The sequence below is a fragment of the Atractosteus spatula genome, chromosome 7 (genome assembly GCF_055471065.1).
Source record: "Atractosteus spatula isolate fAtrSpa1 chromosome 7, fAtrSpa1.hap1, whole genome shotgun sequence".
Lineage (NCBI taxonomy): Eukaryota > Metazoa > Chordata > Actinopteri > Semionotiformes > Lepisosteidae > Atractosteus > Atractosteus spatula.
This window is the reverse complement of record NC_142712.1, coordinates 32,265,063-32,290,488: the sequence shown is the minus strand read 5'-3', so window position 1 is coordinate 32,290,488 and position 25,426 is coordinate 32,265,063. Positions and strand designations below refer to the sequence as shown.

Sequence of the window (25,426 nt, the reverse complement as noted above, 5' to 3'; positions counted from 1 at the left end):
TACACTTATCTAGTGCTTTTCTGGACACTCCACTCAACGTGTTTTACAGGTAATGGGGACTCCCCTCCACCACCACCAATGTGCAGCCCCACCTGGATGATGCAATCGCAGCCATAGTACGCCAGAACGCTCACCACACATCAGCTATCAGTGGGGAGGAGAGTAGAGTAATGAAGCCAGTTCATAGATGGGGATTATTAGGAGGCCATGATTGGTAAGGGCCAATGGGAAATATGGCCAGGACGCCGGGGTTACACCCCTACTCTTTGAGAAATGCCCTGGGATTTTTAATGACCACAGAGAGTCAGGACCTAGGTTTTACGTCTCATCCAAAGGACAGCGCCTGTTTACAGTAAAGTATAGTAAGTAGTATAGCCCCTGCTGGGGCCAGCAGGGGGTGCTCACCCTGCAGTCCATGTAGGTCCTAATGCCCCAGTATAGTGCCCCAAGTGTGCTAGATGGGCCAAATGCCCCCTTGTTGTTAACTTTATGGGAATTATTTATCTTTTAACATGTTATCTATTGTTTGCTTGAAATACGTCAGATGTGAGGAAAAAGTAGGTTATACCAAAGACAAGTTAAGGTTTTTCCTTAGTTTGTTCATCCTACCACATCATTAAACACACAAGGCATTACATGTCATAAAACATTTTTTACCCCACTAGTTTGAAGTACAGCTTATTGATCTTGTTTACACCATTTAATTAATAATATAAGAGTAACCCTGACTCCCTTTATGAAGACATGTCAGAAATTGTGGCAAACCTTAAACACCTTGTTAGGCAATAAAGGTTAGCACTTTTCCTAGCATTCATGTCAAAGGAAAACACTGACAGTGGATGGAGCGCAGATCTAACGGAAATACTTCTCTTCAATAACTACTCCATATCTTAAGTGTAGTCTATGCCGGTGGTTCCCAACCTAGGTCTTGGAGGAACAGTATCTTCTCCTTGTCATTCCAGCTGATCTCTAAATCTGCAGAGCTAATTTATAACTTAACTGATCTGTTTGCTTGTTTAGAGTTTTCATGTATATGCACAGTCCAAATATCAAAAAAAGCTCTACTTCAGGAATACAGATTAAAAAAAAATTCAAAACTTTACAGATTTCCTGAAATTCCTTACTGTAATTTCTGGCTAAACAGGTCTTTGTAGCTGATCAGCTGATGAACAGGAAAGCGGTAGAGACACTGGATGTGAAATTCCTCACGCTGAACCTTTTTTCTTTTTGCAAAGGATCAGTTGGTTATATTTCAGTTTTGAAACTCGAGAAGTGATATCAATTAAAAATCCCATTGGAGCTTTTAAAGAGTTGAAAGCAAGTTTGCAAATACACCCCAAACAGTAAACTGAAATCAATCATAATTCAGAAAACCATGTTCCTCCAAGACCAGGACCACTCTTACTATGAAATGGTAACTTGGGATTCTGCCTTTAAAAGTTGCCGGACCTCCAAGGGCCAAATATCAAACATATTACATCAAAAGCCCACATTTAGATCTAGTGGACTTGAATGCTCTTTAAGAACGTAAGAAACAACAGAAATAAGAGAGGTCTATGTGGGCCATCTTGATTTCTAATAACACAGTTCTTAAATAAACCAAAGATCTTAACCATCGTTTTCTTGCAAAATATTATGAAATCAGCTTTAACAACCTGGCAACAACACCCGTTCCTGACACCCACCACCCTTTGTGTAAAGTAGGACTTCCTACTCTCTTGCATATGGATTACCTCTATTTTCACTTGTGTCTACAAATCCATGCTTTACTGTTAGTATTGAAGAAGTCATCTGAATTAATCTGATCAGTGCCGGTGTACCAGCATACTGAAACACTAAAGTTATTAGCAGACATTTCCCTGAACCCCATTTTCAGGTGAATCAAATCCACAATCCTGATTCCCCACATAAAAAGACGAGACTCTATTCATGAATACTGGTGTGTTTATTTGTTGGCACATTAATATTACAATCTTCAGTCTCCTCACGTACTTCTAAATTCCATAATCCCCAATTCAAAATAAAATAAAAGGAAAAAACAAAATTCCAGTGACGTACTTCTCGTAGGAATTGTGAAAAGTCACAGTTACCATGTAGGGGGTAGTGCAAACTGGGAGGCTGGGGATTATCTTAATTTATTCACCGTGAATGGCAAACAAAGAGAATATACCTCGCTTTTTTAATCCAATATCAATATTAATCCCACCGCATCTGCTTTGAAGAGACATAAGCAGCACAAGCGAGGCGCCTTGGGTGCACACTTTTATGTAAATACATCTTAATCTTTTACGTATGTGGAACAATACTTCCTTCACCCCAAAGGCTACTTTTCAAGGGACAACAGCACTTGTTGCAAAATTGGGGGAATCTGCCTTACAGGAAACATAATGGTGCTAAAAGCTGTCGAGAATTTAATGACAAAACAGGTCGTCGAGGTTTTATTTTCATTAAATGCAAGTCTTGCAATACAAGGGCGGGGGTCTCAGATTGGGCAGTGGTTCTGCACTGTGGTCAACAGAGAGTACCGATAAATGGGTTAAAAATGGTCATGCTGATTGTAATGAGACATCTGTACCACAGTTTACACCTTACAGTACCAATATTGTAGTGCAGCAGATGGAACAGAGGCTTAGTTAACTCGATCTTTGGGCTACAGATCTCTCTCACTCACATGGCCTTCCAGAGCTGAAAGACTGCATGTGCTCTTGAAAGCGTACCTTTGTGTTGATCCTGGGTAGGAAGATGAACTTAAATAGGAAGTATGCAAGTTAATTTTAGTTTGAGATGAGCCTTCATCACACCCCATTTTTGGTTCCCCCAACTTTGTACAAGTGGATGGCAATTATTTTTAAAAAAAGAAAAATGAAAAAGAAAAGCCGTTGTCTCGCCACTAAATGACTCACAGAGGGACAGCACCAGTACATCGTTGTTTGCTATAACAGACATATACAAATCTTATGAGCTCAGCAGCACACATTGTGCACAATCCATAAGAGAAAAAAGGGGTATCAGAAGTACAAGTGGTCATTCTTACTGAACTACAATTAAATGTTAGAAGTCTTTTTTGTCGTTTCAAACCTATCCAGCAAACGGGGCTTCAGATCCTATAGTTAAATGAGTTACATGTTAAAAAGACAAAGAAAAAAAAGTTACAGCTCCAGCATTAGATCAGCCAAAGTCCAGCACAAAGACCTGGATTCTATAACCATGCTTACCAAGGCAGAGTCAACCACCAAACAAAAACGCATTTGATGTTTGAACTATACAGTACAAATAGTTATACTATTCATTCTTTTCACAGCTGGATTAAGCCCTCCCCACAAGCAACTGAACAGTCATTACTGAAAAAGAAAAGAGACACAAAAAAATCCCAGTGCCCAGCAGTTTAATCTACTTAAAGGAAGGCAGTGCTTAAACTAGGTGACATGATCCAGCTAATGTATCATTAACTTCACCACATTCATTTTTCCATTAACCACTCACGGAAAATGGATATTTTCTCTGTTAGGTTTCACTTGTGTAGGTCTGTACAGTACAGAGCTACTGTACTACAGACCTGGAGTTTGTGGTGTTGTGCCTGGCTCAGTGTATATTCTTCTTGGTTTATACAAAAGAATTTTTGTGTCCTATAGATTACCAAAGCTCATTCCATGTCATTCAGAACTCACTATATAGTAAAGATCGCCCCGCACGTGGCCTTACACAGGGCTTCTGAGGGAGAAATACAGAGTGATCATGATGTCAGACACGTATGCCATCAGGTCCTTCGCTAAACTCTTCAGCTTCAACCCTGGGCTCTTTTATTGATCATCGCCTTCTCCCTGACCAGGCACATGGACTATAGCACAATGGGTCATATGTTAACCTCCAATGATATGGAGCACTGCTCCACAAAACAACTGTCCATCACTACCTCTTCTTCGTTTGGCATTTGAATTAAATGAACCTAATGGCACCAACAGTACAATGGGAAAGGCATAATATCTGCCATGGAGCAACGTACAGTTTCCTTCTGTCTTCAGTGCATACAGTTTCGGAGCTGCTAATGGGGCTAGTTGAACCTACACAACAGTCCACACACGGACTATAAGGTTTGTCCAAAAACTCTCAAATTCTTTAATAAACAGGGGGGGAAAAGGTTCTATCAAAAACTTAAAATATCCTGCGGCAAAAGGTTCAGCGATTACTTCTACTTCTGCTTGGATAAATCTGCAGCAAACCTACGTATCGATTCTGCATGCAAACCATCAAACCCACCCTCCCCCGCCCAGAAAAAAAACAAGTAAGCCCTGTACACAGCAATGCACACCTGACCTTCCTTCGAATTCAACAGCCACTGGAAAGGTGGCTTTCCAATGTGGGTCCCTATAGTGGGGGAGTGTACAAGTACAAGCTTGGACTGGCCTTGGAGACAAACGGGGCAAGATGTGCAGCACTATGCCAATGCGCTACGCCAACTAAACCGGGACAGTGCCACTCCAGAAAGCCCTTCACAATATTAAAACAACAATCAGCACTTGCCTCAATTTGGCTTGGTTTATTCACAGGTATTATGCTGTCGTATTAAAAAAAAAAATTAAACAGTTTGAATTAAACCGAATCTCGTCTGGCCTCCGTTCACATGCCTATTGACACGAAAACAGGAGACATGAGCCCTGTGGAACTATATACCGTATATTCTCAAAACCAAACCGAGTTCCTTCATAATACGCCCAGCATGAAGACAGCCATAATATTGCACCAACACGTGTTTGGGCCTGAAAAACAATATTACCTCAATTTGCAGAATGATTCAGAATGGCTATAAAAATATTAGAAAAGCAGTTCTAGTAGCCTAACATTTACACCAAAGATAACTGCTCCATTTCTCTTCTTTCCCCCTTGTTTCCAAGAAGCAAATTACAATCACAACAAGCAGAAAGTGTGCTGTGCACAAATGTTATCTCCAGTGCACGCGATGTGACAGCAGGAGGAGATCTGAGGGAAACGCATCTGGGCTGTGAAGAAAATGCATGCAAGTGAGGCTACCTATACCAGGGACAGAAGTGTGTGAATGGGAACTCATGTGCCCAAACTGATCATGAATTAATAACTTCATCCCCCCCATCACAGCTGTAGTTAGGCTCTGCACCTAACCAGCTCTACAATGGAGCTAATTGAAGGTTTACTTTTAAAGCATTTGTGTTCGGAAGAAAGCAAATCGGTCTGCTGCTTCCTAGTTAAAATGGACAGGTTAGAGAGGAACAGTGGGCTTGGACTGCCAATCAAAATCAGGATAGCTGAAAAAGTCGGGGATCAAGGTCAGAACAGGCATTCCCTCGATTACCTAAAAAGGGGAAGCAGACAGAAATAGGTTTGGATTTGGTTTTCTATTCTCGTGCCTTTCCAGCCAATAATATCCACAACAAAGCAGGCCTTGTTCAGAAAGAAATTACATTTCAGCAGTGATCAACTAGGACTGCCAAATTCCATGAAAGGAATCTATTTCTTTTCTGTCTTCCCAGGTCTTTTTCAGCACGGTCTGTAGTATGGGGTAGAGTATGCTGGTCATGCAGGGTACACAGGTTCGGCACCACAAGTCTGAAGAACCAGGATTAGTAAAAACCAAACCAGGGGTTGGGGACACTCTTGATGCACTGTTTTAATAAGCTCCCTTCACCCCACCCTCCTCTACCCCCACCATTCGTCTTCTGTTTTTGTTACGCCTTTATAAGATTTATCCACACAGTTTTGTGCTCTGCAGGTTTGCCACCTGCTATTGTAACCCTGTAGTATCAGATCTTACAGCAATAACTATGTCCTATCTAAAAGTACAATCTACCGATGTGTCAAACAATAAAAAAAGTATTACGTCTTTAACTTTTAATCTATACAGAACTAAACTGATAATTTACATTAAAACGTCTAGCTTCTTTTCCACGGCTGCTCCATTATTTTCACAGTATCGAGCCAATCGCTGCTTGCCCCTACCACAACAAAGGCAGATAATGCAATTTGGCTTAAATCGGTTTTGCCAGACGTTTTTGAAGAAAAGGAAAATCTTATGTTTAAAAAGCATTATTTTTTACAGGTTAAAAAATAAGGTTTTGACTGTACAAGTTTTATTTGTTCCATATCTTGTTAGAAACATCTTTTTTTTTTATTAATGGTTTTGTTTTGATGTCAAGCAAGTGATGAAGTTCTTGGAAGGGATGCAGTTTCAATATTCCAACAAGTAAGGAAACGCTAAACAAAATTTACAAGAACAGAAAAAAAAAAAGAAACACTGTTAAGACCTAGAAAGTGCCTTCCGAAAAAATCCTTATCTACAAAGTCCAGTGTTAATCTGAAGGGTAACATAAAACTTTATGAAGACGACAGTAAACATTTGTGAAAAAAGCAAATTAGCTGAAGGGAAAAGCACAAAAGATCCAACTTGGTCAGCGCTGGTATAAGCTAATGAAAGCCAGATGAACGGCTCAACCTCTTCCTTTTTTGTGGCGAAGAAGATACAGCTGCATCCCCTTCCAAACCCAAATGATTTCAGGCAGGTCAGCCAAAATGCACAAAGACGGAACCTCAGCAACCATGCTCCTGCAACCAGCAAGCTGCAGCAGTCAGTGGCCAAAAGTAAATCTTATTGTGTGAATGGTCCTGCAATAGTGGACTGATATAAGCATAACTGACACTAACACATTACACAGTACAGTGATAGTGTGTATTAGGACAGAGACTTCATTGCAGTCTCATCGCTAGAAATTGTCTTTTGCAACAGAATTGTTTCAGAGGTTAAATGGGCTGACACTAATAGGAAAAAAAAAACTAAGCTGACACACCTCCACTACCTTTCCAGTCTAGAATTGTAAGAAACTGAAAATGCCAATCAATCATTCTAGCTCACCTGGTTAAAGACCCCAACAAGACTACACCCCACCAAATTTTGTTTCTTCAAATTTTCCCTCCATGAAGCTCTTGCCAGACACTGTTCCTCTGAGGCTTATGGGTCTTCTGGATCTATTGCAAACCAAAGCACTCATATTAATAAAGAGGTCTTTTTTTCTAATTGGGGGTTATTTTTTTTCCTTAACCCAATGCCATTACATATACTACAGGCCCTAAACTTTAAATTTAGTGCATCCTTAAATCATCAACCACATTAAGACCTATAAACAATTATATTAGGTCACTACAGTGTCATATTGGAGCACAACTCATAAGGCAGAACTCTGGCCTTAGAAGACTTGAGTTTGGCTCCCCTGTTGTTGTCCTGAGATATCCTGTCGATTTTGGAGGGACTGAAACAAAACTGACTGAACAATATCACAGGCTCACCCCACTCACCATAAATTTGCGCTGGAAACAATTTTACAGCTACGTGAAGCACAGTCAGGCAAGCTGGATTTTAAACTCTAAACCGTAACCTGCTGAGTTTACAGATCAGATCAGACTCCTACCCAAACCTCCCCCAAAAATAGTGAAGCCAAAAACAATTCACTGTTTCAGATTAACTCACCCAAACCGTAAGACAACTAAAAGCCAAGGGGCTCAATAGTACATGCAAAACAAAGCCACTACTCACTCACCCATCCAATCAGACAATGAAACTACGTCATATCAGGGTTGGAATAAAAAAAAATTAAAAAGACCCTTGAAAGCTTTAACCTTAAGCACTATGTATATACTTTACATCACAACAGTAAAAAGTAGCTCTTGCATTCAATAAACCTCATGTTTAGGACAAGGAAAGGAAAAGGGCGGGTGTTTCATGCAATTATCAATATAAAGAAAAAAAAACTTTACATTTACAAAGTGTTTTATAACCATCGCTCAACTTTTGTCAAGTCTGTGCCAATCACTGCTGGCATTAGAGGCTGGCAAGGCAAACCGTTTTTTTTTGTTTAAAAAAAATGAGGAACGAGTAAGAAAGAGAGAGAAATAAAGAGAAAGTTTCGGGGATATCCACGTTGTGCGTTAGTTATCTGATACCGGAGACTGAGCTCTGGTTGATGTTGAAGGTAGGAGAGAGGTCTCCGGCTATGGTGGCTACCACAGGCGTCCCATTACTCGTCAGGCAGCCCTGCTGCAAAGCTTCAAAGTAGGAGGCCTGCACGGGCTTATGACACTGCAGCACTTTTATGGCATCGTCTATTTTAAACCATTCCCTTTTTCTCCCTGTCAAGAGAAGAGGAGGCAAAGAGTCATCTTTAAATTAGTGTCCATTACTCAGGTTTCCTTTCAGCTGCTAGATCTTATTAACTGGCATCACACTGCAATATAAGACAACAAATACATTTCAATTAAGCTGCTTTCTCCGAGAATTCCCTAAGCCATAGGTTTTCCAACTTGGGTGCTAAGACCAGTATAGCCCCAGGCACAAAAGTGCAGTGACAATGTTCACTGGATCTGGTCTGATAACGCTGCTTTTTAATTGTTTAGAATTAGCAGCACAACTGTGTATTAAAATTGGAGACTACAATCTAATTCTGCATTTGGACTGGGGAGCCTTCTTGAGTTTTGTTCAAAAGCCAAAAATGTTTAAATGTTTAAAATGTTCAAATACGACAATTGTGTGGGGCAGAGAGGTCTTATTCCATACACACCTAACTTCTTATACTTGTTCCAAAGGTTATAGCATTTAGTATTTCCGCGATTTTTCAGCGTTTCTTGACGCTCAATTCTCTGAAGCCACGAGTATGAGACTTACCGATATTGACAGAGTCCTCCCAGTCTTCCAGGACCTCTGTTACAATAAGAACATAGACGTATGTTCTGTGCTTCCTGTCTCGATTCTAGAACGAATTAAAGAACAATTAACTTCTGCACAAAATAAGTCAATATCTTGTAAGCCACACTTCCCTATTTATCAATCTATTTAACAGGTGAAGGTTCCAGTTTTCCCTCTAGCACTTAAACTGGCAATAATCTGTATCAGTATAAAGAAAGAGAGCTACATAATGAGTAATCAATGAGTATTAAGACAGCCCTGTCAAATCACCCTTCAGAGCCCCCACAAGACCCAGATAGCAGCTGTAAGTTCTGTACTTTTTGTTTCGCTGTTCCATTATTAATACAGCCTGTCAATACCTGTGAATACATAAAGCACTTTTTAAAGAATTAAATGCAACTTGTTTTGTAGACGTTCGACAATAAGCTTAGTGTGAAATTTCAATACATTCAAACTTTTGACTTTTAAAAAATGCTAAACATTTGATTTAAATTTGCTTTGTACTAATGATTTACAACAGACATCAGTATTAGTACTTAGCAGCCTGATTTCAATACTTCTCTGAATCTAAGTGAAATGCAGACTCATCAGTACTGGAATGGATAATGTACAGGGACAATGAGGTTGCTACTGTTATTGGTGGACCACTAGGTGGCACCTTTCCCTAGGGCCTAGACCAACATTTCTAAACCAAAACCCCTTTATGGGGGACCATGGGAAGTGGTATCCTTGTCAAGCCAAGGTACTTGACTACTTGGTTAGTAAAAATCGAATGTGCTGCTGTTTGTCAGAACATGGGTTCTAATCCCAGGGATCTGGGATCCACTGGAATGAAAAGCACTATAGAAATAGCAAGGGATTATGACCTCTACCGCATTCTTGCTAGAAGAAATTTTGCAAAGAAGCCAAAAAAGTCTTTATGGGCCTGGAAAGAACACTGAATTTTATTGAGTGGTTGAGGCAGCGGCTGCTCTTGAATTGCTGTTTGTTATGGGTACAGGCATTAAAAACCAACAGTTATGTGATTGCGAAAGGCTCTGGACACCATTCATTTGGAAATCAGCACTATGGTACTTAATTCCCTGCATTCCCTGTTCTTGGCTGAGCCCATATGGATGTAAGAAATGAGCATCATGAATATCCAGAGCACGGAGACCTCTGGGCTGAGTCTGGGCTATGACATTTGCCATCTGCGGGCGGGGACTCCCCAAGCTGTTCATCGGCCTGACACTTTAAGAGCACCTGCACTCCCCCCCCGATTCAGCATCTGATGCACAAGATGAAAAAGCTGTAGGTCTTCAGTGAAACTAATTGTACCACAAAAGATTAAAACTGTCAGCCCTGGGGCCATAAAAATGAACTTTAACTGCAGTTCGGATCTAAAAAAAAGTTTCCTATTCTGCAACTACAAAAACAGTACTACCAGTGATTTTTAGGATATGCTTATACATCCAGAACTCAAAATCTCTTGAGATCCATGAGCCTTTTTTCCCCATTTGCATCTCATACTTCATCTGGAATCTCCAATTGTTTCTTTAGGTCTCAGCTCACAGAAACACATGTGTCCTGCATGAGGAGGATGAGGAAGGGCAGCTATGCTCGTCTGGGCCTCCTCCCCCCTTGAGCCATTAATCTGTCTAATGGGCAGCGGGCTCTACAGTGCCTTACAGAGGAGCTCGGTGCATCTCTCAGTGATGTCTCTGCAAGCTGGCAGGTGCCCAGGAAGTAGCAGGACCTGCTATTGGCTGGAAAGCCACGAGAGGCCTCCAACTGACTCCTACCCTCTCCAGGGGGCACTGTGCCAGCTGCGCCTCGCTGCCTGACAATTACGACAACGCGTGACATGATCCAGACTCAAATCCGCAAAGGCTGAACAGCAGAGCTCACTTGCACGTGATCCAGGACCATTCCTGACCAATCTGCTCAGGAATGTCTACTTGGTGGCCTCACACTGGCACGCCGCAAAGGTCTGGTGCTATTCCTTCGAAGACATCTTTATGCACATATGGCAAAGGTAGTGAACAACGGGGAAAAAAAATCAACTCACCTCGAAAGTTCCTACTAATCGTCCTAACGTCCCTTTGACGCCAGCCTGTGAAATCAAGGGGGAAAAAAAAATTAAGAGCCATTCGAAGTAGATCCTCAGGAATTTCAAGAGATGCTTTTGAACCTCCTTTTAAACAAGAAGCTTTAGGGGAAAACAGATGCCTAAAAGTCTCACAGTCTCCACTGGTTTGAATGAAAACGAGGTTTTAAACCTGCTGCACTTTGTCTGCTGACTTTGTTGCTTTCAAACGTCACTCATGCTGGGGTGATTGCAGAACAGTGTAGTGCATTGCTCATTTGTTCCACATGTATTCCTGGAATAAAAACCTTTTCATTTGGGGAAAAAAAGGAGCCATTCTAAAGCTTATGGTACCGTATGTGCACAGACAGTGCAATCAACAGTGCTGCCTTCAGCTGCCAGACTATCCAGTGCCACCTACGGAGCACGCTCACAGCCTTGTATGATGGAGGACAGAACAAGAGGAGTGTTGCCATGGAAACTAGCACAGGCTACACTAAGTGCGATTTCTAAGAATCCCAAGGCTTTTCTTACAAAGGGACCAGCTGCTAGGCTGCGTGTCTTTGCGGAGTATAGCTGCAGTGCCGCGGGGAGAGAATCAAGCCAACAAAGGGGAGAGAAAAGCAGGTGTTTAGGTATTCCACAGATAGCATTCTGCATCCTTGCCATTATGTAGGATCACGATTTTATACACATTTAGCATTGAAATGATGTAGCACTTACAATGAGACGTGCTAACATTTCATACACCAAATTGATATAACCAAGCTATGGGCAGTAGCACAATGCCCTACACCTGCTGGCACATTGCCTGCTACTCCCTGCTGAGTGGACATGCGTTAAAAAATGGCATCTGGGAAAACACATCAATCTAAAGTTTCATTTTTTTTTATTTTAAATGGGAAAAAAAAAACCCCAGTCACTTGATGAAAGAACAGTTTCATTACACCAGGCAACGGCCACCTCCCGCACAGCGCAAACGGCGAAAGAAAATGCTACCCTCTCGGAAAGGATCGTATTCTTATTTCAGCAGCCAGTCTCCCTCCACACAGCTGCCTGAAGAGGAGCCGACAAACGAGTCAAAAACAGAGACTCTGCATTTAAAAAACTCTCACTTGGCTCAACTGAAACTGATTCTTGTCACTGCCTTTCTCCATGCCACATCAAATATTACAGAGAAATATTAACACAGATTAATAATAAAGACCTTTTTCTCATCTCGTCAGTTTTTTTTTTGCAAGTTTACAAAGTGCCCTTTACACATACTAAATGCGTTTCGTTCCCCAAAGCCCAGTACAGATGATACTGCCCGCCAGCACAGACGGGCCTTCTGATAACTACTGGGACCCAGGAGACATAAAGGGGGGAGAAGACGCCCAGATTAGTTCAGACTGGCGTCACTGCAGTGCCATCCTCTTTAGGTTCACATTTCAGTCTAATAATAAATGTGAACTCAACAGCCACCCCCCTCCCCCCTCCACTTCCCAGCAATCGCCCACCGGTCTCGCCATCTCCTGGCCTCCCCCCCCTCCTGCTCCACCAGGAAGGCAGCAACAGCCGGACAGGAGGGTGGACGGAGGAGGCTGGTTAGTGGCAGCGTCTCCTCTGATCCCGCCGTCTCCCGGTCCCGCGGGAGCCTGCAGTCTAAAAGGAGCCCTGAAGGGGGAGCGCGTGTCTCGCTTGGAGCAAAGCGCATGGAAAACGATTCATTCCACATCGGAGGTGGAGAAGATCAAATCCTCCGAAAAGGAAAAGAAAGGGGCAGGGAGGAAGAGACGGCCTGGGCATACGCAATGAGTGTGGCTCCTCTTTTGCTTTTCCTCCTCCTGCGTGTCCTGGCAGTGATCCCGACCAGCGTGTACGCAGGCTAAACTCTCCAGCAGGCAGCCATCTGTACCGGCTAAGAAGGATCATATCGCTATCACTCCATCTAGATGAAGATGGGGAAGCCTAGAAACTCAAAGGGGAGACACCTGAAAGCATACCAGACCATCTTTCTTCAGATCAAAGAAGGCTGAAAATTAGGGGACTCATCAGTTTGTGAATGAAGTACTTCTGCGTAAAGCAATCTCAATTCTACTTTTCTCATGAGACTTGGGATCTGATTTAAACTTGGGATGAGAATTTTGATTACATAAGATAAGATCACTTTATTAGCCATATACAATTTCTTGCATTAGGAATTCTTCTTTTTCATATACCCCAGCTTGCTCTCCATGAGACACGCAGACAGAGAGAAGCTTGGGGTCAGAGTGCAGGGTCAGCCATTGTTCAGGGCCCCTGGAGCAGTTGGGGTTAAGGGCCTAGCTCAGGGGACCAACGGAGTAGGATTCCTCTGCCGGCTGTGGGATTTGAACCAGCAACCTTCCAGCCACAGGCGCAGATCCTTAGCCACAGTGCCACTGCTCTGCCCCTCATTAATGCTAGAGTACTCAAATCTAATGCCACACAAAAATATTCTACACAGTTTCCACAAGTGTCGTCATATTTCAAGGTGATCATACAGCGGTATGGTAACGGGGACATTTAAACAGATCAACATGTCTATTATCTGCTCAAAATCCTCTGCATTCTACTAAGCTAAAAGGACACAGTTCTTTTACAATCCTTTTTTGGCAAATGGTGCAACAGACGTTTTCTGTGGATGAAACTATGAATCTGGGCATAAAGCAATGTCCATCTGCTGAACTGAACATTTTTTATAGTCCATCTTTATGTTCCAAAGTTCAACACCACAATTTCAGCCATATTCTCTATATTTTCCCAAGGCGCCTTTTATTATATCTCAAACTCAGTGTAGTTTTAAAAACATTTTTCGGGTCAACCTCCCTGTACCCTACTCACTAACTACCAGGACTCTTACACAACAGGAAGAGATCACCAATAAAACCAGCCCACTTTCAATTTTGTTTAAATCAGCACTGAACTCGCATTCATCAAGACTGAATAATATACAACTCATATTCCTTAGAAGACTTGGTAAGTTGGTGTTGGAGTAATTATTAAATGATGAAGTACTCAATCCCACATCTAAATTCAGCATGTTCACTAACTGCTGTGTTACTGCAATCACGTTTTTTCTCAAATTCATTAATCACCTCAGATTGAAATCATTGCATACAGGAAGCACCACGTTACCATATATATTATCTGGGGTGTTATATCTGAATCACTTTTCTCTTAATACAAATTAAAGACTGACACTAACATGGCATAATCTATAAATGACTTTTCACTAACTTCTTTTCGTAGAATAAAAGCAAAAACCTAAATACAAAAACACTGACACAGATCAAACAAGGCACCAACTTTTAGAAAAGGACCCAAAGAAAATTTCAGGTACTCTTGGGATTTATTCTGGATGGTGACACCTGATGTGAGGATACTGCACGTGCTGCCCATGTGCACATGTATGTGTTCATACATGCATTTAGCTGTCCTATGCTTCCTCCAGGTTATCATGACCCTTATCAGGAATAAAATAAATTCCGATAACAGATGGATGTATTAGCTGTTACTTGATCTTCTAACAGTTCCTTCTCTGCTTTGCAGTCACATTATATTAGGATTTTCTGTTACCTGCAGAGCAAACTAATCCAAATAGTTAACGTCTCACAGTGTGTGGAGACGTCTGTAGGCTAACAGTAGGACAGGTTGCTATAGTAGTATTTATTGGCAACAGTAGCCTTCATGCACTTAAGTAATCCACTTTAGTAAAGATGCGTGAGCACGTCTCTTCCAGTATTTACACTGAAATAATAACTATTTTCAATGTAGTAAAAAGTCATCTGAACTGATGATGGTTAATTTGATCGTTTTTCTTACTGCTTCCATTTTGAATCTACTTGGGCTGTTTAGAATATTTTAATCAGGCTTTGGAGTGGTTAGTCAGTCCTGGTTTTAGGTCCTTTTCCGGCTGCGGCCACTTTTCATCGTGAACCTTCCAGTTTCTCTGTCGCTCCTGATATGATTGTGAACTTTGTGACATAACACACTGGAAGGGGAGTCAACTTCCCTGTCAGGACGCTATTCAGACTAAAAGTCTGAATACATATCCAAAGTTGATCTTTTTTCTTTGAGCTAAAAGTGACTTTCTTGCTGCACATTCCTCTTCTATTCCTTTTCATTGTGCTATCACTCATCAATCTTCTCTCACTCCCATTAGAAATGTTTAAACTGGTAGATAAAATCACAGATCCAACTAACAGACAATAGTACTTTTACCCCAACTGGAAAATACATCTTTTTCAGCACGTAAGTACTGTATGGCGCCTAGAACTTTGACCTAATCAAAACAGTTCTACCCTGGTGCAAAAAAAAAACCCAGAAAAAAATATTCTGACTAATAAATCCCTAAACAAGCCAAACTGAGATGAAATGTGTGGTTCTGCTATTATGTGGGCTACTATACTTCAGTGTCCACTGTTTCCAAAAGTCTCATTCTGGACCCATTTCAAGGAACACAAGCCTCAGCCTGGCCAGGAAGTGGAGCTTTGCACATAAGTGGCTTGAGGTGCTGTTTCTTTATGAAACACTTCTGTGCACTGGCATTGAATTACTGAAACGGATTAAAAAAGGAGAACAGGACATTACATAAGATGTGCATCTGAACAGCTAAACGATCTTCAAGGGTGCTTTTATAGGACAACAGAACTGAACAAAAAAAAAAAGATCAACAACACAGCCCAAATTGTAGCTTCTGAGTGAATGGGTTGTGGTCATCCAGGCGGCAGTCAGTATGTACTGTAAAAAGGCAGTGGTAAATTTCAGTTTAGCACCCTTTAGACACTAAGCACCATTCTGTAACTTGAGTCTAGGCCTGCAGCTGTTTACAGGTTACTGTGTGTTTAGGTGAAATGTGATCCGAGCAATGAACCTTTTTCCTGCTCTTGGGACTCACCAGGCACCCTGCAGACCACTGTGGACTAGAATTACATATTATAACCTCATATAATTCTGATCCCTGTGAAGTCAACACCACAGGGAATGGCTGCTGCAGTCCTTCAAGGATACTGAGGGACTGAGGAGCCAGTGTTCTCAAATTGCAGATGGGGAAACGGGCATTTGTACTGACCAGATCATAAATAAGAATAGTAAGGTTTGACATTTACAGTAATATATTCAAGGTTGGTACAGCACAGTGGTCAGCATTGCTGCCTCACAGCACTGGGGTCTGGGTTCAATTCCAGACCTGGGGTGCTATCTGTGTGAAGTTTGTATGTTCTCCCCATGCTCGTGTGGGTTCCCTCTGGGTGCTCTGGTTGCCTTGCACAGTCCACCCTGAATTGAAAGAAGCAGTGAGAAAATGGATGAATAGATATTTAGAACTCTTCCAAAGCTTGTAAACAGCATGTACAGAGAAGGTGATGGAAAGAACCAAATAGTAGTTTTTCTGCACTGTAATTTCAGAATTTCCTTGAAATTTCAAGTGCCTCAATTTTACGATGTGTTCCAGACTTTGGTCAGAAGTCATCTTAGTGTGATGACAGCCCAATGTGTTATCCAACTAGGAAAGCTCTATGACTGGAGGGTGACTGCGCTGCCTTATGAATCTACTTAGCTTACTTGCTTGTTAAATATGTCGGCATAGCTTTCCAAGTAAAAGGGGAACATAAAGTGCACCAATTCCACTTACACAATTATGTCAACCACTTATAACTACAGAAGACTGTCTTCTGTTCGGGGATGCAAAGATATTAGTGAATCTAAGTACACCACTAAAGAGGAAAGATCAATACTGAAGTCTCCCTCAGACTTTTGCAATCTTTATAACAGGATACTATGTTAACAGCCACATTAAAACAAATGTCTCCAAATGCAGGTGTCTAGCTATACCAGACTTCTGTCACATTAAAATCTACCTTGTATATGTCTGCTTCGGGCTCTACATGAAACTGAGTTATCAGATACAGCTGCATTTGGGACCAAGTCGTTCAGACGTAGTGTCTCAGATATAACATCTTCACAGCATGGCCCTATATATACACAATTTCTCTCACGAGTTGCAGCAGGAAGACATGCAGGCGCACTTTATTGACCAGGTGTCAAGCTGGAATTTTTGGGAATGCAGGGTGTGCGCTCCGTCTGTTGCTCAAAGCACCTATCTGGGAAAAAGTAGTAAAAAAAAGATTAGCGATGCAACTGCAGGGTTACATCAAAGTAGTGGTTCTCAGCTGGTGTTTTTGTTCGTGTGGGGGGTCTTTTAAAGGCATTGCCAAAAAAAAAACATTGCAAAAAAAAAAGCAAAAACAGAGAAAAAATGTCAGAAGGACAAACGCAACTCAAAAGGAAAGAAATATTGCTGTACGTGCTACATAACAATGCATGTGAATTACTCAGTGTACCCAAGCCACTGTCATTTTCTAGTACATACTGGTTTTGTTCTTGAGCACACCAGCCTGAGCCAGACGGAGGAGGTGCTGATTATGATATTGCATTCCATGCTCTTCCCTGCAGGTCTACTCATGCTTCATCAGCACTAGAAGTTCAAAAAAAACAAACGTATCCACAAGTTTTTTTGTTGTTGGCATTATAGCATTTGTCAGAGCAAGGAAACATCGAAATGCACAATCCTTCACCACAATGAAGAGGTGGAGGTTTTCAATATTCGGTCAGTGAATATATTCTTGTACTTAAAACATGACCACGCTTTAAAACGGAAAGACATCTAGTCAGAAAAGCTTGGGGAACGAGACTTAAAAACAAGGGCACAATAAAATTAGGAAACGCTCAAAACCTGCTTTGTAATGGTGGGGCTACTTGAAAAATCTGAACAGGTGCATCTAGGTTTTCCACACACTGTAAAGATTTCATCTCCTGCTAAATATGTCCCAGTGCAGTTGTCTCAGTGCAACTATTTCATCACCTTAATACTGTACCATCCTCTGAGAGTACAATATAGACAGTCATAATCTGATCAGACAGACGATAAAACAGCAACCATGCCCAGACAGATCCCAAATACACTACGTGCTTCAATGCCTCCATGAAACTTCCATAAAGGTAACAGATTGAAAAACATTTTTTTTTTACTTTAAAACGCATTCATCAGCAGTACAAATTGAAAAAGATTTAAAAAATGTTACGCAAGAATGCGGGTTAGAAGAACCTTAAATACTCTGTATGTAGACTTAACCTAGATCAATAGATCTCTACCTATAGGGTCAAGTTAGAATAGCATAGAGTTAGAATAAAGTGACACATGTTTTAAATTACACAGAGGCACACAGTAACCGGCGTTGTCTGGATGTAAAAAAAAAAGAGACTCTGGCTTGGAATGAAAAAAAAAACACACACTTTGGAACTGTTCTGCAACGGGAAAGCTGCTTTGTAAACTGAGGAATTCTTGTGTAATTAGTTCATGCACAACAAGTTACCAGAATGTACTTTACTGGGCACATGCCCTGGCCCCAGGGCTATAAGCTACAGTGACTTGCAAAGTATTTAGCCCTTTGCACAGTTTCCATTCTTTGTCGCTTTAAAGCTTGCAATTATGACACTTTGAAGCAGCCATTAATGTGTGTTATATTTACAACCTATTCCACACATTGAAAGCAAAAAAAAAACCGAATAAGAAATGAAACAGCACAGTCAAGACTACCTTTTCTGAAGAAAACCGAAATTAATTTAGGCCTTCGTGAGCAATAATAGTGGTTCAGAATCACACGATTCCAGAATACACCTTTCTCTGCAAGGTCCCTCAGTCAGGTAATGAACGGTAAGCAAAGGAGCTTTCAAATCAATAAAATAAAATTGTATAAAGGCACGGATCGGGAGAAGCACATAAAACCATTTCAAGACCCCATGTGGAAAGAGATACTCAATGAAGTCAGCCATTAAGAAGCAGAAGGCACCCACGCACTGCCTAGTCAGTCAGGCTGTTTCTCCAAACTGAGCAGCCGGGGAAGGAGGTAGCCTTTAATGGCTGCAAACTTGTGAAAGAGTTGCAAAGTTTAGTGGCTCAGATAGGTGAAAGGTGTAAGGATCAAAAATCTCTGGGTCACTCTACTTTGGGGAGCTTGTAAGGAACTGAAAAAAAAAACCATCTCAAAACATGTAGTAATAATAATAATAATTGCTTACACTTATATAGCGCTTTTCTGGACACTCCACTCAAAGCGCTTTACAGGTAATGGGGACTCCCCTCCACCACCACCAATGTGCAGCCCCACCTGGATGATGCGACGGCACCCATAGTGCACACATCGGCTATCAGTGGGGAGGAGAGCAATGAAACCAATTCATAGATGGGGATTATTAGGAGGCCATGATTGGTAAGGGCCAATGGGAAATTTGGCCAGGATGACACCCCTACTCTTTTCGAGAAACGCCCTGGGATTTTTAATGACCACAGAGAGTCAGGACCTCGGTTTTACGTCTCATCTGAAGGATGGCGCCTGTTTACAGTATAATGTCCCCGTCACTATACTGGAGCATCAGGACCCACATGGACCGCAGGGCGAGCGCCCCCTGTTGGCCCCACTAACACCTCTTCCAGCAGCAACCTTAGTTTTTCCCAGGAGGTCTCCCATCCAGACACAGACCAGGCTCACACCTGCTGAGCTTCAGTGGGTTGCCAGTTGTGAGTTGCAGGGTGATATTTGCTGCTGGCCAGAGTACAGAGTACAGAGTGTACAGAGTTTGCAACAAAGTACATAAGTGATACCGCAAATATGTAAGAAAAGGGTTTGTGGGCAGACAAGACAAAATATGTACCTTCTGGTCAAATCGCAAAGTTTACATCTGACAACACCCAACATAGTGCATCACTCAGTCAACACCATCCACAATGTGAAGCAGGGTGGTGGCAGCATTACGGTACAGTTCTGCTTCTCGCCAGCAGGGACTGGGAAGCTCGTCAAGACTGATGGGAACATAAGTACACCACAGTAATGGCAAATCAGAAAACACGACACCAAAGCTACACCTGAGCAACTTGGGAATCAGAAAGTGGGTCTAACCCCAGGCAAAAACCTGATTTGAATCCTACCCATAATCTGTGGAACGACTTAAAAATTAATATCTAAAAGGAGTTACCAAGCAGCTTGAGAGAGCATGAGCTAGTCTGACAAGTAGTCTGGGCAACAACTGCACCAAGCTACTGTGCAATGTTGCTAGAGACCCCAAAAAACTTACAATTGTAATTGCTGTCAAAGGTGTTTCCAACAAATACTGAGTCCATGGGTCTCAATACTCATTAGTTTTTGCTGACATTTACTGTATCCTAACCTTATAAGTCTTCAATTTGAGAAAATTGCAGTTTTTAATGAAATACTAGCTTAAAAACATGTATACACGTCATTTTCTGCCTTCTGAAGACATTTAGATCCGGGGTGTCCAATCTCGGTTCTGGGGTGCAGAAGTGGTTTTGCAGGTTTTCAAGGTCTCGATAAAGCAGCAGCACCTGAAGAGTTGGGAGAAGTGGTGAAATCGGTCCAGTTATGCCAGTCACCCACTAGTTTGGCTTGGTAAGCGCTGAATTGGAACAAAAACCAGCAGACATACTGGCCCTGCAGGAAGAGGATTACTCAACCCTCACTCAGACCCTCCAATCTGTTGTAGCATCTCCACTACACTAGTGGCTTGATTCCAAACCTGTAGCCTGTACTTTCCGGTCCACTCTGGACCCTTCAGGCCTGTTCACACTACCCTGAATAGGGAGATGATTTCGTGTAGAAACAGAAATTCTCAAAGCTAGGCACCGTTAAAGAAACAGGCTTGTTTTTGTGAATTTTGCAAGCCGGCACAGATAGGGCTACTGGACTGGAGCCATCCAATAACAATGCTCTAATTCATTCAAACACCTATCCCTACTGAACCCCCGCCTGCAGGAATGATGATGTTCTCTACGAGGCTGACTTTAACATAAGGTTCCATTACTGGCCTAGATGTGGGAGGGCATTCAGGTTTTGGCTTCAGTAAGCCCCCCCATTATCAAGAGACAAACTACAGTGTCTGGCATTGTGCACTGAGACACGCTGTTTAATTTTTAAGCACCATCACCTGAGTACAGATTTAAATGCCTTATTCATCTAAACAAGTGTAAGTAGGTTACATGAGTTACGTTTTCTGTGAAATATGTTTCATGTCTATTCCACTTTATTTCTCTGATTTTCTGTGGTACTTTGAGGTAGTTTCTGTAACATATTTTCACATACTGTGCTTAGGTTTCTCATTGTTAAGCTCCTTCTCCTTTTCAGACTGATTACGAATGAACAGAAGGGAAGCTCAGGCATGGGGCTCTCAATCACAGTTCCTGGGGGGCCCTGAGTCTTGTGGTTTTGTTGCTAACACACAATACATAGTTGGTCAAACTACATAACTGACTGGATAATTTTAACACTCCAACCAGGTGATTTATAGGCAGCGGCACCTTTAATTGAGTGCCTTGTGCAATGAACTGTACAAGACCTCAAGAGAAAATCCTGTCTGTGTCTAATTTAGAAAACAAGAAGGTCAATAGTCTGACTGCTCAGGTTAGAACAAAAACCCAAAGACAACAGGCCCTCCAGGAAGTGAGTTTGAGACACTTCTTCACGACAAGCATATTAAGGTTTTACTTCCTAAACTCTAAACATACATAAACAGGCCGTCGCCGACATCTCATCAGGCTGGTGGTAGAGGTTTTTTTTAGCATGTGTGGACAAAAACAAGGAAAGCCAGACAAACAAAGGCAAATGCTTTTAAAGTCCAGTTTTTAAGAAAACAAGGCGCCTCCTGTCGCACGTAGGCAACACTTTGTTTGTTTGTTTTTTAAGAATGGCACACGGCTGTGAAAACAAATGAGTGCTTTATGAAACCGCACAGAAAACACAGGTCCATACCTCCTCACACACTTCCCGCACAGCGGCTACGCTGGGCTCTTCTTCTGGCTCCATCCCTCCTCCAGGAACAATCCACTTATCCGGATGCCGGCTACTACTCACTAGCAACACCTGCAATACAGACATTCCTCTTAGCCACCCTCAATGGGACAGAAAGAGGTACTCCGCTCCCTTCCCACACAGCCTAAATACTCAGTCACCTCACACCCGGCGATGTTTTACTTCAAGGATGTCATGAGTAAGAGAAGGCAATGTCCGGCACTGCTGGGTTTAACTTACCATGGCTGAACTCTGATCCACAGAGCTGGAGTATGGGTTGGCATCTGATCTAAAAACTGCTTTTTCAAATTGCTAGTATTTGTGTAGCACGTTTCATCTCAAAAGACCCCAAAGCACTTCACACACAAGAGGGGGACCCCCCGTGCTATCCACTACTGAAGTGCAGCCCCAGATCCTCAGATCAGCTTCAAAGGGGAGACACGACTTACATGAACAGAAGGGGAACTTTAGCAAGACCCGAGTGAGCGAGCCCAGAGCGGATTGATACCAGGACACCAGGGTAAACAGCCCTGCTCTAACATACTCCTAGGACATACAAATCATGTTTTCAGACATTATTGTGTCACTCACAAAGATGGGCTTGGTAATTATGTTTAGGGGAGTGAATATTTGCATGGTGCAGCCTCAGAGTGCTGGGGCCCTGGGTTCAATTCTCATGGGTTTCCACCAACAGTCCAAAGACGTGCTGGTAAATTAATTGGCTTCTGGGAAAACTGGCTCTGGTGTGTGTGAGCATGTTTGTGTCTGTTGTTCTGTCCTGTGACGTGCTGTTGTGCCCAGGGTGTACCCTGCCTTGTGCCCGCTGCTTGCCAGGATAGACTCCAGCTCCCCCGTAACCCTGATTTGGATGAAGCGTTGGTACTCCTTCACGGGGAGTACTAACAAAGCTGGATTCGGTTTAATCGTGTTTAGATCTACATTTCATCAAACTAAGTGTTAAATGCTGAAACAAGCAGATCTGTTTGCAAACATCTATTTTGCAGTGTATATTTTTAAATGAAAGCAAAGTAAAAGGACATTTCAAATGCGAGAACCCCTTGGATGCCCCCGATTACAGACAATATATATAACACTGCCTGGAAGCCTGCTGTTTCCTTACAGAACACGAATTGGAAGAACACATAACCTGTCCCAGATAAGATAACACCTTAGCTGGCAAACCTTGACCTTTGTCCCAGAGTCTGATCGTGGATACTTGAGAAATAATGTGAGCCCCAAAACGAACATATTCCTCTTCTTTCCCCTCAATTTCAACTGTTCATGTTCAGCCTTTCGTCTGTAAAGCTACAGCGCTTATTCACATTCCTTATTCTTTTTGGCTGAGGTTTGAAACGGAACTACATTTCCCCAGCACACCTTAGCAGTCGTCACGCATGGACCCACTGCTGAAATGTAGGCACTGGTATGTGGTCTGTTGGCTTGGCGCTCCATCAGTGCCCTCCTGCCAACGTCTCTCTAAATCCTATTTTTATTTTCTGATGTCTTTTCGGGTTTTCAGAAAACAATCGCAGTGCCGGCTCGCCCGGGGTACCAGGAATACGCGGAGGCTGAAATATTTCACGGGTTTGGTGAAACACTTCTTTAACAAGTCGCTTCCTTTTTTTTTTCTTCACTGAACAGAACTGGGCACAAGCGAGCCTCACGCCCAGTCGCTGCAGACTGCCCGCGTTTCCAGGCGGTACCCAGCTGCCCTGGAAAGAGCTCTGGACGCTCAACATGCAAAGAAACAGTATTTGCAGGCGCACTGACAGTCGGCTTTGGTATTGCAGTTAAAAAGGAGCCGTGCAGCGCGATGACAGTCCGGAATACAAGAAGCACATACTGCCCCCTGTACCTGGGCCAAAGCACCAGAGGCTATCGAATACCCTTGCCCCCCTTCCCAACCTGTGCCTTTCTAACGCGCTGCCTGGGCTTCTCGACCCCGCATTTTGATCTTGTCCTCCTTCCCCATGCTGTTAGTTAGCCCCCGTCACCCTTTACTTCTCTCCTTTCGACTAATCACTTCCTCTCCGTCTTTCTCTCCCCAATTCCCAGGGCTCTCGCCTCGCTGTGCTCACTCACTCACCCACCCAAGGCCCAGTCCCACCCCCCCCGACACCCCCGCATCCTCGGCCTTACCTCCTCTTCGCTCTCGCTCCTGAAGCACAGGCAGGCGGCCCGCTTTTTGTAGCCATCCCCATCGTAGGTCCGGGTCTGGTTCGACTTAAGCTTCATCATTTCGGGGCTCCACAGACCGAAACTTAAACCCGAACCTCTTGGAAACGTCGTTGCGTTCGACGTAAAGCCCACTGAAGGAAACCCCGGCTTTTGATTAATAAAAACAACTTCTCCTCCGCTTCATTTTCTCAGACCAGATCGCATCTTCGGCACAGACGCCATTATTAGAGCACTGCGCAAACCGCGTAACCTTCCCTTCACCACTCGCACAAGCGCTGAAAACTCTCCCTAATCCGTTTTGCGAATTCCGCTCTGATCTAACGTAACAACGCAGCAGCCCACTACGTTTATGACGCCGGTTAAGCAACAGGACTAGACGAGTCTATGTGGATGACTGCTTGCGTAAAGTTCGTAAACCTTGCCATACAAAAGCAAAGGGCTACGTAAGTTTCTTTGTTGCGAGTTTACAGGATGCTGTCGGTCGTGAGGCAATGTGGCTTTTATGTGATTTATGACTGCGACACATAATTTACGAGGAAAATTGATCTAGGCAATTCACGTTTATTTAATATAATTCTTGTAGGTATTATAATTAATGTTTAGTGTATTCTCTTGTTTGCAGTGGGGGATGAAGTCACTAGATTAATCACATTGTATAAAATTGTCCATTTGAAGATGAGGGCACAGTATCGGCAGCAACCCCGAGGTTTCCTGTAAAAATCAGACAACATCTGCGAACCAAGCACGTCTGTAGCTTTTATTTGCACATCATTACCTATGCGATACAAAAAACGGTGTTCTGGAGCTATACTTTTCCGAAATAAAATATTAATGTTGTTCTGTGTTTGTAAATTACTACTGAAATAAATAAATCCCGTTGTATTCACTGTGAAGCTATACACCTGTATACATTTTGGCGTACTTGAGTCGATATCAATTACTCTAGTAATACTCGATTTCCATTTCTCCTCGGACAAATGCATTCTCTTTTGGGCTTCTGTGAAGCTCCGATTTTTGCGGTATTGGGTACAAAAAACGACAACGGGCGATTCGGAAGAGAAGGATCGGGCTTATCTGAAAACTGCGGTCTTGATATATGGTCTTGTGAAGTCCAGCACAACCGAGATTTGCAAGGGTGTTTTTTTTCTTGGTGGGAGGTATTTGGCGTTGGGCCTTTGTCGTGTGATTGATGCAACCGCACGGGGGCGCAGTTCGCTATCTCTTCAAACGAAACCGACACGTTCTCGGGGGGGAATATTAGACTTCTGAAATCTGCACTTTTGCAAGTTGAGGGTACAAACCTGATGTTTGAAGATTGACACCAGGGATAAAAACAAGTAAGCAGGGGACTGTTTATTGGTACTGTTACTTCTCAGTACCATGTGTAAATCTTCAACCTGGACGTCTTCGCTCTTCGGCTTATCATTAGCACAACATCTTTATTATGCAGCATAAATTTGTGAGAATGATGGACGTTGTTTTGAAAAAGAAGCATTTTATAAGTGTTTTTGAGAGGTTCTCGGTATAAAGGAAGCGCTTAATGTTTTGTTACGTTAACCGTAGAAAAATATTTTTCTGTTTTTGATTCAGTCTGATGTGGGCATTCATGAACGTTAT

The 25,426-nt window shown here is 42.5% G+C and overlaps 1 protein-coding gene across 1 annotated transcript; it reads right to left on the bottom strand.

Annotated features, from left to right (window-relative positions):
- Positions 1-1,926: 1,926 nt before the first annotated feature.
- Positions 1,927-24,043, bottom strand: nudt3b (nudix (nucleoside diphosphate linked moiety X)-type motif 3b). Its single transcript, XM_088921743.1, has 5 exons — positions 23,771-24,043; positions 21,593-21,703; positions 10,752-10,796; positions 8,684-8,768; positions 1,927-8,151 (listed from the first exon to the last, which is right to left on the bottom strand). The coding sequence occupies exons 1-5, from the start codon at positions 23,867-23,869 to the stop codon at positions 7,955-7,957; spliced, it is 537 nt and encodes a 178-aa protein (XP_088777869.1). The 5' UTR covers positions 23,870-24,043; the 3' UTR covers positions 1,927-7,954.
- Between the last annotated feature and the right edge of the window lie 1,383 nt (positions 24,044-25,426).

What these genes read in the sequence shown, in the direction of transcription:
- nudt3b (XM_088921743.1), bottom strand. Translation starts at nt 23,869, where the DNA reads ATGATGAAGCTTAAGTCGAACCAGACCCGGACCTACGATGGGGATGGC. An exon ending in GGAGCGAGAGCGAAGAGGAG is followed by an intron (nt 21,704 to 23,770) that starts GTAAGGCCGAGG and finishes TCTGTATTGCAG; the next exon opens with GTGTTGCTAGTGAGTAGTAG. An exon ending in GATTAGTAGGAACTTTCGAG is followed by an intron (nt 8,769 to 10,751) that starts GTGAGTTGATTT and finishes AATTCGTTCTAG; the next exon opens with AATCGAGACAGGAAGCACAG.